This window comes from Fukomys damarensis, unplaced genomic scaffold (assembly GCF_012274545.1).
Source record: "Fukomys damarensis isolate Sample0158 unplaced genomic scaffold, DMR_v1.0_HiC HiC_scaffold_14, whole genome shotgun sequence".
NCBI classification, from domain to species: domain Eukaryota; kingdom Metazoa; phylum Chordata; class Mammalia; order Rodentia; family Bathyergidae; genus Fukomys; species Fukomys damarensis.
In genome coordinates this window covers 65,212,721-65,228,294 of record NW_022900926.1, presented here as the reverse complement: position 1 = coordinate 65,228,294, position 15,574 = coordinate 65,212,721, and the positions used below count along the sequence as shown (strand labels likewise).

At 39.9% G+C, this 15,574-nt stretch overlaps 1 protein-coding gene across 2 annotated transcripts in view; it reads left to right on the top strand.

The window, feature by feature from the left end:
• Wdr27 (WD repeat domain 27) overlaps nucleotides 1–15,574 on the top strand; it is a 211,509-nt gene that overhangs the window by 170,127 nt on the left and 25,808 nt on the right. The window contains exon 25 of one of the 2 annotated variants that reach the window (XM_010628903.2): nucleotides 4,367–6,151. The exons of the other annotated variant lie outside the window; for it this stretch is intronic. Coding sequence (XP_010627205.1) covers nucleotides 4,367–4,759 — 393 coding nt within the window. The 3' untranslated portion in view covers nucleotides 4,760–6,151. Of the gene's footprint in view, nucleotides 1–4,366; nucleotides 6,152–15,574 lie in introns of those variants that run through there. 2 annotated transcript variants of the gene reach the window in all.

The following is a 15,574-nucleotide window of genomic DNA, read 5'->3' as shown; positions in this document are numbered from 1 at the left end:
AAAAAAAAAAAAAAAAAAAAAAAAAAAGTGCTTTGGCCAGGTGTGTTGGCTCATGGCTGTAATCCCAGCACTCGGGAGGCTGAGACAGGAAGATCAGTGTGAGTTCCAGATGAGCCTGTGCTACATAGTGAGTTCCAGGTCATTCTCAAGTACATAGTGAGACCCTGTCTCAAAAAACAAAACAAAATTTTAGAAATGTTTGGATACAAATTTGTAGCACAAAACTCACCAATTTATTTAGAAATATCTATATCCAAACTACTCTTCCGACCAACAGGATAATATTTTCTGCCTGTATATCTAAAGATTTTGACCATTTGTAAAAAAGACTTTAAATATTTTTTTAATTGTCTTCTATAAGGAACTTTAAAAAAAGACATTTATTCTTTTATATGCCTCTGTATACCAATGAAAGAGTGCATTGCATTGCTTTTGTGGCATTTTGGATCTTTTTATTCTTAAGTACCTCAGAAATGAATATTTTTATCTAGGTAAAAATTTCCCCACTGTAGCTTCTGTAATTCTAATTTGTCCTTAGTGTGTTTTCAAAAGTATACAAGTTTTGAGCCCCTAAATTTTGTGCATAAATTTAATTAGTATCCCACAGAGTGGAATCCCTGACTTCTTAAAACATTGGAGAAACTCATTTTCAAAAGTACCTACTCAATTCCTTTAACTGGGTAATTGAGTCTGTTTAATTATTGAATACAATATGATCATGGACCCAGTCCAGTAAGAAATCGCTCAAATAAAGTTGGAGAGCTCAAAACAAATATGCAGATTTTGAATATGAGTGAGAACTCAGTCTTAACTCTAGTTCCAGTGAGAGATCAGGATGAGTGGGGTCTGGTGGATAACTTTACTCAGTTACTTGGTGCTCTTAGGGGTCACTGGAGGTCTACTTCAGATCCCAATTTTGACACCAAACTGTTGCATCCTTTAGAAAACTCTTATATAATGTTGGCAAGATGTAAATTAGTACAGCCATCAAGAAAATTATGGATGTTTTTCTTAATGTCAGAAATACAACTACCATATGATCAGTCAATTTCCCTATTAGAATAACCAAAAGGAAAATAAATTAGTACTTGTAAGTGATGCATGCAGTTCCATGTTTGTTGCAGCAGTATTCACAATTGCCAAGATATGAAATCTACCAAAGAATTCACGGGAGAATGGAAAAAGAAAATATGGTGTACATACCCAATAGAATGTTAGTCAAGCTTAAAAGAGGAGGAAGTCCTGCCATTTGCAGCAACACAGATGGAACAGAAGATATTATTTTAAGTAAAATAAGTTCAGAGAGATAAATTTGACTTCTGTGTGGAAGCTGAAACAGTTGATCTTATAGAAGTAGGAGTAAGTGGTGGTTACCTGAGCCTTGAAAGTTAGGGTAGAGAAGGAAATGAGAAAAGATTGGTCAACAAGCATAACATTACAGTTAGGAGGAATAAATTCTAGTTTTCTACAGCACAGTAAGGTGACCATAGTTACCAATAATTTAGTATATATTGCAAAATAGCTAAAAGAGATGTGAGTGTTCTCACATAAATATTTAAAATACAGATAAATATTTAAAATACAGATATACTAACTATACTGATTTGATCATTACACACTGTACCTATGTATCAAAATATCACATTATATTGTTAAATATAGTAGTTATCTGTCAAAAAGAAAACTTTACATATATTAAATTTATCAGAGTTTATCTGAGCAAAGAATGATTCATACATGGTATCACCAGCAGAGGTTGGGTGGGATTTATAAATAACAGAAAAATATATAGAAACAGCCTGATGGGCTCCAGCCTGGCATAGACTTCTTTGGTGTGGTCTGAACAGTTGGCAGCTTACAACTGGCTGATGGTCACTTGCTGTGATTGGTGAAAACTCAGCTATTTGTTATAAGAACAGACTCACAGCTGGGCTGTGGTTCTTTTAGACTAAGTTAGATTGCAGTTTGCCACATAGGAACTCAAAGTAAGAGACAGCCTTAGATCACAAGTACTCTGAGAGGTCCTATATATTCAGTGTAAAGAATACACACTTTTTGAGGATAATAAATAGAAGTGGATGACTAATTTACAACTGTGCTTTTACCCTACTAATGTGTGTCTGCAAATTTACTGTAATCTATTGCTCTCTTGTATTCTTGGGATCACCATATTTATATCCTTATTCAATCAGACTTGATTTTCATTTGGCACAATATTTTGGTTTCACTGGATTCTCAGACAATAATTAGTAGGAAAGGCAGGATTTAGAAATCTTAAATCAGGCATTTGGTAAAGTTACTTCATTAAGATGGGCACCAGCAAGACCCTTGAATTTCTTTTGATCACTTCTTTCAAGTTCTGTCAGCATGTAAGTGGATTATAATTTATAGTTGCTCAATATTTGTTATGTAAGGCAGGATATTTTAATGACATATGGATTATTACATGTGTCATGATTACGTCTTTTTGGAAATCTCAGATGAATGTGATATGTTTGCCAGTTTTCTCCCATCAAAGGGAAAACAATGAAAATAGAAAACTTGGGAAAAATCAGTGCTTGGAAATTTCCCAAGTATAGTTTCTAAAGTCGCAAAATGTTCACCTTCTAGCTACAATGAAACACTGCACTTTTCAAACATGTTTAATTGTATTGAAAACAAAAGTAAATGTAAAGATGCAAACATATACTGCACAGTTAACTTCTGGAAGATCTGTTTGTCATTTTACCAGCCTGAAAGGATTCAGATAGCCCGCCTGCTCCTGATAATGATGGCAGCAGAGGCTATCTGTACTGCAGTGTGGATCTTGGAAAGCATCAGCATCTCCTGGGACTTCTGAAGAGACGCAGATATGTGCAATCCTACTCAGTGGAGCAGTCTGGGGGAATGGCCCAAATGTCTGTCTTAATAAACCTGTCAGATGATTTTGATCACACAATTTGAGCAGCACTAGCCCGGAGGTTAATGGAATTGGATCTGTCAGCCCTTCTCAAACTTTAATGTGCCTTCTTGGTGCCTGAAGGCACATGGAGATGCATATTTTAGTTTGATGAGTCTGAAGTGGACTGGACTTTGCAGTCTGTCAGACTCAGGAATGGTGTTGATTGTTGCTGGTCTGAGGATTGTATTTGGAGTGGGGCGAGAAGGCTGCCAGTCTTGCTTGTGTTTGAGTCAAAGCTCTACCAGTGACAATTGACCTAACCTGGGACAGATCTCACATTATGAGTCTCTGTTTCTTTGTGTCCAGAAAGAGGATCAAACATTTATCAAGGTTTAAAGGAAATGGCATGTGTGTCTCTCTGTGATAAGAGATCAGTGCACATTAGCTTTTATTATTGCCTCAGTGGGTTAAGACTGATAAGTATCAAGTGGCTTATTAGGGGAATCACTCACTCACAAGTCCCACTTTTTCCTTCCTTCTCCTCTCTCTCACCAGAGAGATTTCATAAATAGAAGCAGATTTTGATAATTAACAGGTGATTTTTAACTGGAGCTCACCAGAATCTTAGGAATTCTCTACAAGAACATAGTAACATTATGGGGATCTGATTTTATATAGTCTGTATTCCTCTCCAAAGAAAAAATTTTCTTCATTATAACATGGTCATTGTCACATGGAATGCTACGTGCCACTTACTGATTTACAGGTGTAATCATAACTAAGTAATACTGCCTTGCTTGTCAGGCTTCATGTAAGGAATTGTAGCAAATTGTACAGGATGAAATAGAAGGTACAGTTTTTACTTTTTAAGAAGGCTACTGTCTGAAATAATTGATTTTCATAGAAATCTTGAAAGAATACAAAGTGGTAACAGGACACCTTTATGTTAGACAAATGACTACTATGTATCTATTGTGAAAGGATGTGAGAAGAGTTCTATGCTATAGCTATCACTGTGCCATGTATTTAGTGCACAGCTGTACACTCTCCCTCCCTCCATCCTTCTGAAATTCATTATCTGTCTTGCTTTTGATGTGTTTCAAGGACATCACCCTCTCCCATGAATCATTGTCTGGCAAACTTCAAATTTAACCTATCCCTCTTGTCTTGTCTTGTTTTGTTTTTTTGGTACAGGGAATCGAACTTGGGACCTTGCACTTGTGAAGCAGGTGGTGGAACCTCTGCTAAATCCCTGGCCCTCACTCTCATTTTAAACCAGCATTTCATCCTACTTGAGCATGGCTTGGGTGCTCAGCATACCACACTTTTCACAACAGACTGCCAGGCACTTATTTTTATTGCTTTTTGGCTGAAATTTTATGGATTTGGCAAGCTAGATTGAAATAGGTTTAAAATAATGAGAAAGGAATGTATTAATGACTAGAATTTAATTGAAAAGTGACTCTTCTACTTTATGTGGCTTAGGGAACCATGGGAAGGCCCAGGAAATTGTCAACAAGCCACATTTACTTTCCAAAAGCAAAAAATAACAGAAAACAAACAACAACAAACCAAGGACCTACACTGAACCAACAGATGACAGGAGGAAGTGTCTGGGGACAGATCCTGGAAGCCTGCAGAGGGAAAGCTGCTCCCTGGATTCCACACTCTGATTCCTTCTCAGAATTGTTTACGTGCCACCCGGGCAAGGGTCAGTCATCTGTCACCAAACTGGTGCATACCATCTTGCTGACTTGGTGTTGGTGGTGTGGAACAAGCTTCCGCTTTGGACCCATGGGGACCCTCCGTCTGGACCTATACTGCTATTTCGTGAACTTCCCTGTGGCGGATGTGTGCTCTGTGGCCCAGCACCCCTGATGCTTCATGTGGCTCCACCATGTACGTGTGTGTGATATTTACCTGCTGCTGTGGCTCATATTGCAGTGGAAGGCTTGAGAAAGTCTACCGACCTAACACTCAGTGTCTTCCCAGAGCCTATCTCTTCTAGCTAGTGTGCTCATGGTCGCAAAAGTGTCTCCTTGAAGGACATAGCCAATGTCTGCTGACTGAGAAACTCTGATAAAGCTCATGTAATTGGAGGATCACTAAGTCTTTTGGTATTTTCACTTGGTAGAAATTTCATGGGATCACTACCAGACTTCTGGGAATCTGCCATTCCATTTTGGGGGTTCCTACAGGAAGTAACGCAGTACTCACTAACCAACCCTCTTGGCTCAGTTTTCAGCTCCCTTCCTAGAAAGGGGCTGTGTCCACGGTGAGCAAAGTAATAACCCCAGAGAGGTCCACGACCTGATTCTTAGGCCCTGTGAATAGCAACGGGAAGAAAGGTTTTACAGGGAGGTAGGTGCGTAACGAGCTAACCCTCAAATACAGGAGATCCAGGAGATTTCGTGTAATCACAGTGGTCCCTAAGAGGCAGGTGGAAGAATGAGTCCTGGCAAGACGAAGGCGTGGAAGGAATTGAGGTGATCTGAAGCTGAGGCAAGGGCTGGGTCCACTTGGAAGCTGTAAAAAGGAAGATATGGATTTTCTCCTGAAGCTCTCGAGGGAAAGCAGTCCCCAGTACATTGATCTTTGCCTGTGAGAACCATTTTGGACTTCTGACCTACAGATCTTCAAAATGCTAAGCTAGTATTGTTTTAAGCCTGTGCTCGTAATTCGTTTTTATGGAAGCAATAGAAAGCTGCAGTGTTCACTCTATGCTCTAGTAGGAGGCATGCGATAGGGAGTGACATGGACTGGCTGCATTGTAGAGTATGGCATTGGTGCCCTAATTCTAATGTCTTGTCCTGTTGCCTGCTGCGTCCATACACACAAGGTGCTCCAGGCTGGGTCTACTTTCCTGGGACTGTCCAACCACATTCACTCTCTTTTCTGCATATGTGCCCACCAGCACTCCTCTCCTGGTCAGTAAACCCACTCACTCATTTCTCCATTTCTACATGTCCTCTTCAGCCTGAGAAAGGCCTGGAGACATTGTGGCAGCTCTGCAGGGCTGTTCCTCTAAGCCTGGGACCAGCAGCACTTGAGCTACTCCTCCTTACCCTACATGAGTCTGGCCACGAGTCTGGTCTCAGGAGATCCCAACTGAGGCTATTAGCCCCACAATTCAGCCACCTAGAGTGCTGGATCCAGGTGGAACACAGTAGAAAATGTGACAGCTTTCAGGGAGGTGAGTGAGTAGTCTTCCCCAACATCTCCACAAGCAGGGTTGCCTTTAGGCTTTGCTAGAACATTGATCAGATGGTCTCAGAAAGCAACTGAAAGCAACTTTAACCACATCATATGTATCATCAATAAGTATAGAATGGGATCTAATAAAATAGATTGGTTAAGCCATCTTTGCATTCCAGGAATAAATTTCACTTAGTTCTGGTATGGAACCTTTTGACATGTAGTGAATTCAGTTTGCTAGTATACCGAACAGAAAATTTTCATTGTCATATGGGTTATCTAATTTGTGGGTGCACAATTATTGATAGTAATCTGATTTTATAATTTCCCTTGTAGTCTTTTAACTGTAGATTTTGGTGTATTCATTTTTGTACTATTGATATACTTTATTTATGTAGATGTTTTTGTTAGTTTGTTTTAAATTTTTTATTAGTACACATTTGCTGTTCCTAATGTTTACATCCCTCTTGTGGAGTTGGTATATGTATATAACACATCTTAATTCATTTTTTGATGTTCTTTCCCTCCCCTCTTCCTTTCTCCATCTCTTATCCCTTTACTTTGTGCAAAAGATTTATCTCCCTACTTCTTGTTATCTATTTTTTATTTTGCTCTTTATATATAATTTGGGTTTCTCATATAAGAGAATGTGATAGTTAAGCTTTTATGTCTGATTAATGATTTTTTATTTTCCTTGTACTTTGATTCTTTTATTTTGTTTCTGCTCCTGCAAGATTGTTTCATTTTTCACATTTCTAGTACCAACTAGAAGATAAAAATTATAGTTCTATTTTGTTTGACTGTTATACTTAATATTTTAATTTATTCACTACAAATTTTAATGAAAAAGGTCTGAATGTGTGTTTCCTTCTGGACTAGAGGAATGTTATGCAATGGGTATTACTAAACCTTGTTGTTGTCTCAAGGTTTGATTCTGCTATTACTGCCTGCAGTGTCAACACTGGCATTTTTACACATAATTTTCTATGGTCAATTTTCCTCATACTTCATCTATTCCTTTATTCCTTTTACTTACTGAAATACTTTGTTTTTTTTTCCAGTGAGATACTAAAAGTGATACTTTTTTTTAGTTAATGTTTATCTGAAAATGTCTTTATTTTCACCTCACACCTGAATGATAATTTGGCTTGGTATAAATTTTTAGATTGGTATATAGTAATTATTAACAATGAAAATAGTATACCACTGCCTTTGGTTACCTAATGTTGATGCGGAATTTTCTTTTCTTTAAACATTATTTCCCTAAAACTTCCTTTATTTTTGTCTTCTGGATTCTATGAGTAGTTTTTTGAAACTCTCAAAATAGCATACATAGTTCTTAACTGATACTACATATTCTAAAATTGATTTCTCACTGTAAGATGAATTGTGGGTAGCTTTTCAATATTACCTTCCAATTGACTGCATTTCTTCATGTGTTTGATTTTAACAGGAAATGTGCTTTTTACCCCAATAATCAGTTCTTATTTCCAGTGTGCTTCTTTCCTGCAACTTATTACAATTTGCAAAATATTTTCTTATTTTGTATTTGGCTACTGTTTACCTCTGTGGACTGTAAGCATACTTAAATTATTTTTCATTCTATTTTATTATTGCAAACTCATCCAGAATCCAGTTATCTAGTAATGATTATTTGGTTATCTGTCTTTTTAGCATGAATGCCAATGTGTGTTTTAAATTTTAATTTACAGATTCAGTTTTGCTTGCAAAACATTTTCAGTTTTTCCTTTTCCCTTTCTCTACCTATGTCCCCCTGAAATTGCTTCTTTCCAAATTCTTTAGGACCTCATCTAAGGAGGGTATTTGGAGACTCAGATTTCCACACTTGCCACTTGGCTGCTGTTATCAGCGTCCCCTGCACTGTGCTCAGGAAACTGTGGCCCAGGCCCCAGTGACAAGGCCAGAGCCCAGCTAGGGATCTGGACCTGACAAGTGTCCACTCCACCACTCCTGCTCAGCTCTGAGTCGTAGATCTCAGTCACTGCTGCATTCTGTGTGGGCAGCATTTCTGTGTTTGCTTTTCAGCCTGGCCATGTCACTGTATTTCTTCTCTTGTTTTTTCTAAATTCACAAAATTTAGTAGTGATGAAATATAAATATCTACTATACAGTACATATTAAACTTGCACTGACTTAACACTCTACTTTACAGTAAGTTTTCTTCTCCCAAGCCAAGTTTTAGTCTAGGACTCCACACTCTTTTCTGCAATTGTGTCTCTTTAGTTGCTTTAATTTGACATTTTTTTCCCCGTTCTTTTTTAGGGCATTATTGATTTGAAATGTACCGGCTTGTTGTGTCATAGAGTGCTCTTCAGTTTGTTTCAATCCGACTGGACCTTGTTATTTGAGTTCCTTAGGTCTTTCTAAAGAGAGTCCTCTCATAAAGAGAGTGTATCCCATGATTGGAAGGTTTGCTTTGACTCCTTGGAAGTGGCATGATCAGCCAATCTTTCCACTATAAAGGTTTATCTTTTGCTTTTGTAATTAATGATTAATCTGTGAGTAGACACTTTGAGATGATATAAGCATTTTGATCATGAATTAAATTTGACCTTTCACAAAATGGATTAAGTGATAATTTTTGTTTGAGTTAGTTATTAGATTTAAGATTGAAAAACAATGATTTTTCCAGTTCTCCCATATCTTCTATATTTATTGGCTGGCATGCTTAAATAGAGAACAGATTCTTTTCTTTTTTGGTTTGTGTGTTTCCACTGATGTGTGGATTCTTTTGTGGACCTGTTCTTGTCATTTTTCATCTTGATGCTCTACTTGTCCCAGTTTGTCTAATTGAATTCCCATCAAACTGACCTCAGCATCGTATTGACATATTTTCCTTTTTGAGCAGTTTGCTCGAATCAGATACTCTGAGATCATCATGTGCTTTTCATTCCCCAGCCCTGATTTCAGATATTGAGAAAACAAAATCTCAATGCTGTATGGATTTTATGTCTCCCTATATAATTAACAGTATCACTATATAATTATTAGACCAAACATATGAAGAGTAATTCCATACTATTAACTATCTAGCATGCAGATATCCAGTTTTCTGCCCTGTGTCACAAGTTTTTTCTCACCTACATTTTTCCCAATATATGGTGTTTCATGTCTTTTTTAGGTTTATTTTCTCTTCTTTTCCTATCTTTTCTCTTTTTATTTATTTATTGATGAAATCTACTTGTTTCTTCTCTAGAGTTCTGCATAATCTAGATTTTTTTGGGGGGGTCATATTCCTGTGGCATATTTTTAATATATTCTTCTATCCCCTACATTTTTTACATGAATTGGTATTTGAACCTAGACCCTGTAGCAGATTTGAAGCTTCTTTTTTCTCTTCCTTTGAGCAAGACTGCATCATAGATGGAATTGTGTTCTAACAGTAGGCATTTAATGCTGCTTGTCCCTCTGTGATGCTTAATAATCAGTTAATTTGTTAGCTATTGCAACATGGCCATATTCTATAATTTTTCTTCCCTTACTAGCAGGAATGTTTCCATAAAGTGGAATTTTAGTTCAGTTACACAGGAATGGAGTTGAGGAAAGTCAAGAAAAATGTTTGAATTTATCCAGTTTGCAGAGTAATGAGTTTATTCCTGAGGATCCCCAGGTGGTGAACACTAGTTTTTCTTTTAAATAGTATTATAAAAGCCTAGATTAAAGCATGTGCCATTTTAGTCCATTGCAGCTTCTATTCTTGTTGATGATCAAATTGCCCCATTTTTTTGTCACCAGAAGCCTGTCTTGTAGGTTTTGATATCTTTCCTGCTGTCTAGGGTGAAGAGCTCTTCCAGGCTTATCTGTGTATTTCTTGCTCTAGATGAACAAATAGTCCGGGACCAGAAATGTTGCTCTTACTGTTTTAGTCGTTGGGTGTAGGGGTTTCTTTTACGTGAATGGAGCTATGTTTTTCCATAACAGGTCATAAATTCATAGCAACATTTCCAATTTGGATTTGACAGTGCAGAGATTTGGCTTGTCAAACTTGTGTATCCTTTTTCCTTGAAAGAGAGTTTTATTTCTCAAGCATGCCAGCAACAGATAGTATTAGAATATCACCTACTTATTGATTTTCTTTCACCCCAAATAATATACAAAGCACCGTGGCAGTAACAGTATCATCAACACTACCATTAATATGATTATTGAATGCATTTTGGATTTTCTTAAATATCACATTTTTGTTGTTGATATATCTTTGTAATACATAATGATTGCATTCACCTTGGGAAGCATCTTCGTCTTTAACTTTTCCTTTTCCCCAACCTGCCCCCTCCAATTTCTGTATGCTTGGAATAAAGGTAGTGCCTCAAAGCATGAGTTAATCTGGACTGGAAGTTTTGTTTAAATATTAAATAGTATAACTCTAAAAGAAATTAGAAGTGGGGAGTTTTGCATTTTGGATTTGGTTAACAGATTTAAAGATGATCTCTAAGTAACCTGTAACCTGCACTGACATAGCACCCAGGAGAGGCGGTCCTCAGCACTGCCACAGAGCTCTTTTCTCTCAGTAGCAGGAAACCCAAAAGGAGCCTGGTATGTCATCCCACAGGAACTGGACCCCCACCCCCCAGTTTCTACTGGAGTGATGCTGTGGCTGACCTCACTTGTTTTCCACCAAGATTTCACATTCCCATATTCTGTCAGTAACTTTTGCATCTATTCTCTCTTGAAAACCATCATTCTTGGGCTCTCTAAAAGTGAACAGAATTTCTACCTGATAATTCTGTGCCATTTTATGTAGCAGTACTTTTTAAATTGTTGATAGATGATCAGTGGTATGTGAGTCACTTAACACAGCGTCAAGCTAATGGTGTAGAGGCTCCAGGTGACTCCTGGCCATTGCGCTGTGGGCCTGTGATGCCCACGTCTGAGCTTCTGGGCCATGGACACACTCCCCAGCTGATGAGAAGCTGTTGTACACATGTTTATGTAGGGTAGTTGGTCTGCTTTTGCTCTCTGTCCATTTGGGCTGGAAGCCTGGGCTCTGAGGGAACCCCACTGGCCACAGGGAACCCCGCTGGCCACATCTGGCTCTTTTCCATATCTTTAGAGGATGTGAGTTGTCCTGTTCTCCTCTGTCCACAAGGCAGACATTGAGAGAATGGTTTGGCCAGCAGCCTCACTCCTCTCTGTAGAGAAGTCACAGAACTGGTTAAGGATCTAGCCTCTGTCCATCTCAGGACAGCCTTCGGAAATCTTCCAATTCGTTTTTTTTTTGTTTTGTTTTGTTTTGTTTTGTTTTTTAACCCAGAAGCAAATGGTGCTCAGCATCAGGGTCAGAAAGTCCTGAGAACTAGGACCTGTACTGTCCCCACCCTTTCCCACATACCCACATCCTACATTCTAAACCCTCAGAAGGGAGAGCTGGGCTCAAACCTGCACTGCTAAATAAAGTCCATCCTGCAGAATCTCAAACTGCTCAGGAGCAAGCATCTGTGGCCTGTGAGCCAGTGGCACTGGTTTCCTTTGTTACAGACAGCAGCCAGACATGGTCAGCTACCCTGAGCACAAGGATGACTGACTGGTCTCCTTAAATGGTACAGGAAGTACTAGAGGTCAGGGGGACACCATGGCTTGAGTTCTATTCTTGTGGGTACCCTTGGGTTCCACTTGGTGCTGAAGACACATCCATGGGATCCTCTCAGGAAGAATAGGCACTGTGTGCTCCACATCCAGGCAGGAGTGTTGCTTGGAGATGCAGTTTGCAAAGCTGACTTCCAGGAACATTTGGGGGAGAAGCCAGAGGAGCCCCAGAGCGCTTCCACATGTGGGACTCTGGTGGAATCTAGCCCTGTGGGGCTGTTTTCCCTAGACTGGAAGGGTGTGAGAAATGATGGAGTCATGGAACTGAACTCTGGGTAGAGCTCAGCTTGGCAACATCAGCGCTGCCTGGAAGGTTTCCACAGTGAGAGCCAGGCCCATCCTGGAAACTCTGTTAATTGATTGGGGTGGAACTGATCAATAGCCAGCTGTGCCTCGGGAAGTCTGAGCCCCCCAGACAAGGAGACCAAGCAGAGGCAGTAACACTCCGATGTTGAGTTGTGTAATGTATGTCCTGGGAATATCTGGAACCTGTGAGAATGAGTTTGAAAGCTGACGGGCAATAGCAGCATGAACTCCAGTGCCTTTATGGTGTGATGGCCACAAAACCAGCATTTCCTGATGTAATAGAAGAGCCTACACTTAGGGTAAACTCCATTGATTTTTTTGGGTCTTGGTAGCCTCTAAAATTCTTTTGATTAACATCTAATGATTGCTGGGCGTGGTGGTGTACGCCTATAATCCCAGCACTCGGAGGTTGAGGCAGGAGGATCACTGTGAGTTCAAGACCAGCCTGGGCTACATAGTGAGTTCCAGGTCAGTCTCAACTACATAGTGAGACCCTGTCTCAAAACAACAACAACAACAACAACAACAACAAAACATCTAATGACTGTCCACACTTGCCAGGGGTACAGTATGGTATCTCAACACTTGAATATAGCATCTACTAATCAAATCAAATTAGCTACTTTGATGCATTTAATCTAAACTAAATCTCTGTGATTACTACCTGAACCTGTGAGTGCTCACATGAGTCTTCCTCATGTCCTTGAGCTTGAGGTCTCAAAGCCTCTGCTCCTGTTGAGAAAGCCACAGGGCACTGGACACAGACAGGGCAGGGGATAAATCTCCCCTGGTGCTCCTGCTGCACCGTGGCTTGCAAACATCCCTGCACCAGACCAGCGCTAGGAGGAGGGTCCCAGAGTTGGACTTTTCCTGATCATTTCATTCCTGAGATTGGTGTCATACCTTAGTGATTGCTTATGAATAAAAGGTGATAAGAGGAATATAAAAAGGATTCATTGAGGAATATGCCCGTAAAGGGGGTCTAAGCATGTCATATGTTCCGGACCTCAAAGTATGATCAGGTTGCTGTTCTCTGTAGCTTTGGGAAAGGATGTGCTTAGCTCCCAAACAAGGTGGGTGCAGGGGACATCAGGGGCTGGGGACATCAGCTTTTAGGTGGCTTCTGCCAGGGGTACATTGAGGCACTGATCTACTACCTGAAGTGAACTGTGTTGACTCACTCTGTGTGCAGAGCCCTCCAGTCCATGCCGAAGCATCTCTAGGTTGTCCCCCACTTTGGGACAGAAGGTACGAGCACACAGGCTTTTTGGCTCCCCCCTGTCACAAATGGCACTGTATTCTCAGTCTTTCCGTGCTCTGCCAGCATCTAAGTTTTCTTTTTTTCCCATTCCCCACTCAAGGTTAAAAAAAGGAACAAGAACTGAAGAGCTCTCCTTTTGATTATTTTTCTATCTACAATTAGCCTCAGAAGTACTGGACAAAGGTTTTAATAGTGCATTAAAAAGACAAACACCATTAGTTTTACCATTAGTATGTGCATATAAACAAAGGAAATTTAAATTGGCTGCATCCAAGTGACTCTTGACAGTGCTTGTTTCTCTTTTTTTTGGTGGGGGGAGCATTGTCATGTTAAAAATGACTGGCTGTTTCACAAGGTCAAGGGCTAAAGGTGTAGGGAAAGTGGGAAGGGTAGGGGAAAGGTAATAAGGGAAAAGAAAAACATATGAGAAAATGAAAAAATGGAAATAAAGTGTTTGTAAATGGGGGGGAGGGAGTGAAGGGAGGGCAGGGACAAGGGGAAAGAAATGAGAACCAAGACCTGTTATGTAAAGGTACAAGATCCCAATAATGAATGTAACTGTACTGTATACCTAAAATGTAGCAATAAACTCAATTAATAAAAAAAAAATGACTGAGCACAGCTGCTAGGAGCAAGTCCTCAGGGGGGCAGGACTGTGGCTCCATCCTGAAGACAGCTTTGTAGCCTCCTTGCCTTGCACAGAGTTCGTCTGCAGACATCTCCAACCACTTAGGGAACTTACCCATCATCATGAGTGCATATTCAGATTTTTGTGAGTTCTTCTAGGCCTCCAGCTTGGAGAGCTGGAGATGGGGATTTTCAGAGGGGACAGAGAAGGTCTCTGGGTTAAAAGGGTTCAGCTGTAGGGACCATTTCTGAATCAGGTTAAATGTAGTTTAGATTAAACATAGTTTTAAAATGGCATTTTCAATTTTCCCTGAAGTTCCAAACTAGTAACCATGACTGAGGATTTGTTCATGCTCACTGTTAAGAGTAAATATAATTTTTCTTTCTGCAAAAACATTCTCATTTGAAGATTCATTTATGTTCAGAAAGATGTTTTGTGACAAGATGGTTTGTAGCTAGGCAGAGCACCGGGTTGTGAAACTTACAGCATGTCCATGCGGGAAATGCAGTGCACTGAGGGTCTCCTTAGGCTTGTGCTTGTGGTTCACTTTTGGTCACTTTGAATGAGCTGTGTTGTTGTTGTGCTGTGGTGGCCTCTCCAGGACTTACCCTGACTTACAAATGACTCAGAATTCCTGTTGTGATCATCAGATTCCCACAGCAGGCAAAGCCTGGACTGGGTCCCAGCAGGTCAGACAAGGAGCCTGCAAGAGAATTTAGATAATTTGTTCCATTTACAGACAGAGAAGTCTAAGTGGGCGAGGCCATGTACCTGTGCCTAGAGGCTCCCACTGCTCACCGAGTGCACTCTGAGTTGCTGTGCTCTGCTGCCCTTCATTCTGTGATACCCACAGATTTATGTAGGATAAGGAAAGCAGAAGGGTTCTAAAGAGTGGATTTTACAGAAAAGTCGTTATTTTTAGATGTACTGGTAGGTCTCTCTACCTGTAGCAAACTTGGAGTTGGCTCCTATGCTTAAAGAAAAATATCAAGCCTGAGGAAGCACTGAGTGCATAAACACACAAATGATTAGGACAAGTGGGGCAAGACTGTTGCATTAAGTGTAGCATGATGAGGTTAAGGGCCATTAGTCAACAGTCACATTTCCATGGAAACAGTAGCAGTGTGTGGGGGATGTGGGGCTAGCTTTTGCTGTACTTGCTCTTCTGTCTCAGCTCAAATGAGCTGGAGCCAGGTCTCTGTGGGAAGTAGGGGGACCTGCTGCTGCCTGAAACCCCATCCCATGCCACTTAGACTCAGAAGGAAGCTTATCCATCTGTAAAGATTACTGTGTGCTGTGCTGGGCATTTACTATACATTTATATGTGCAGCTATTTTTGTTTAGCTTTCTTGGAGCTCATTTTGCTTCTTAAATGATGGCTTCATTTTTCTTTTTATTTCCATGTATTTCTAATTATTATCCCGTCTCACATTCCCTTTTCTCTAGTCTCCATGGCCTTTTCTTCTGGAACTATTAGGTGACTGTTGGGATTAGTCTGTCATCTAAACATCTTTTCCATTCTCCTTCCTCTGACCTCCATGGGTTGCCTTCCCAATGCTGTCTTTACATGTGATTTCTAGGTCACTGATTTTCTCTTCAGCCATTTCTAATCAGCTTGTAACCCGCATACTGGATGCTAATGTCAGTGACTTTTTTTAAATTGAAATTCTTGATAACTAGCCCCTTATTCTTTTAC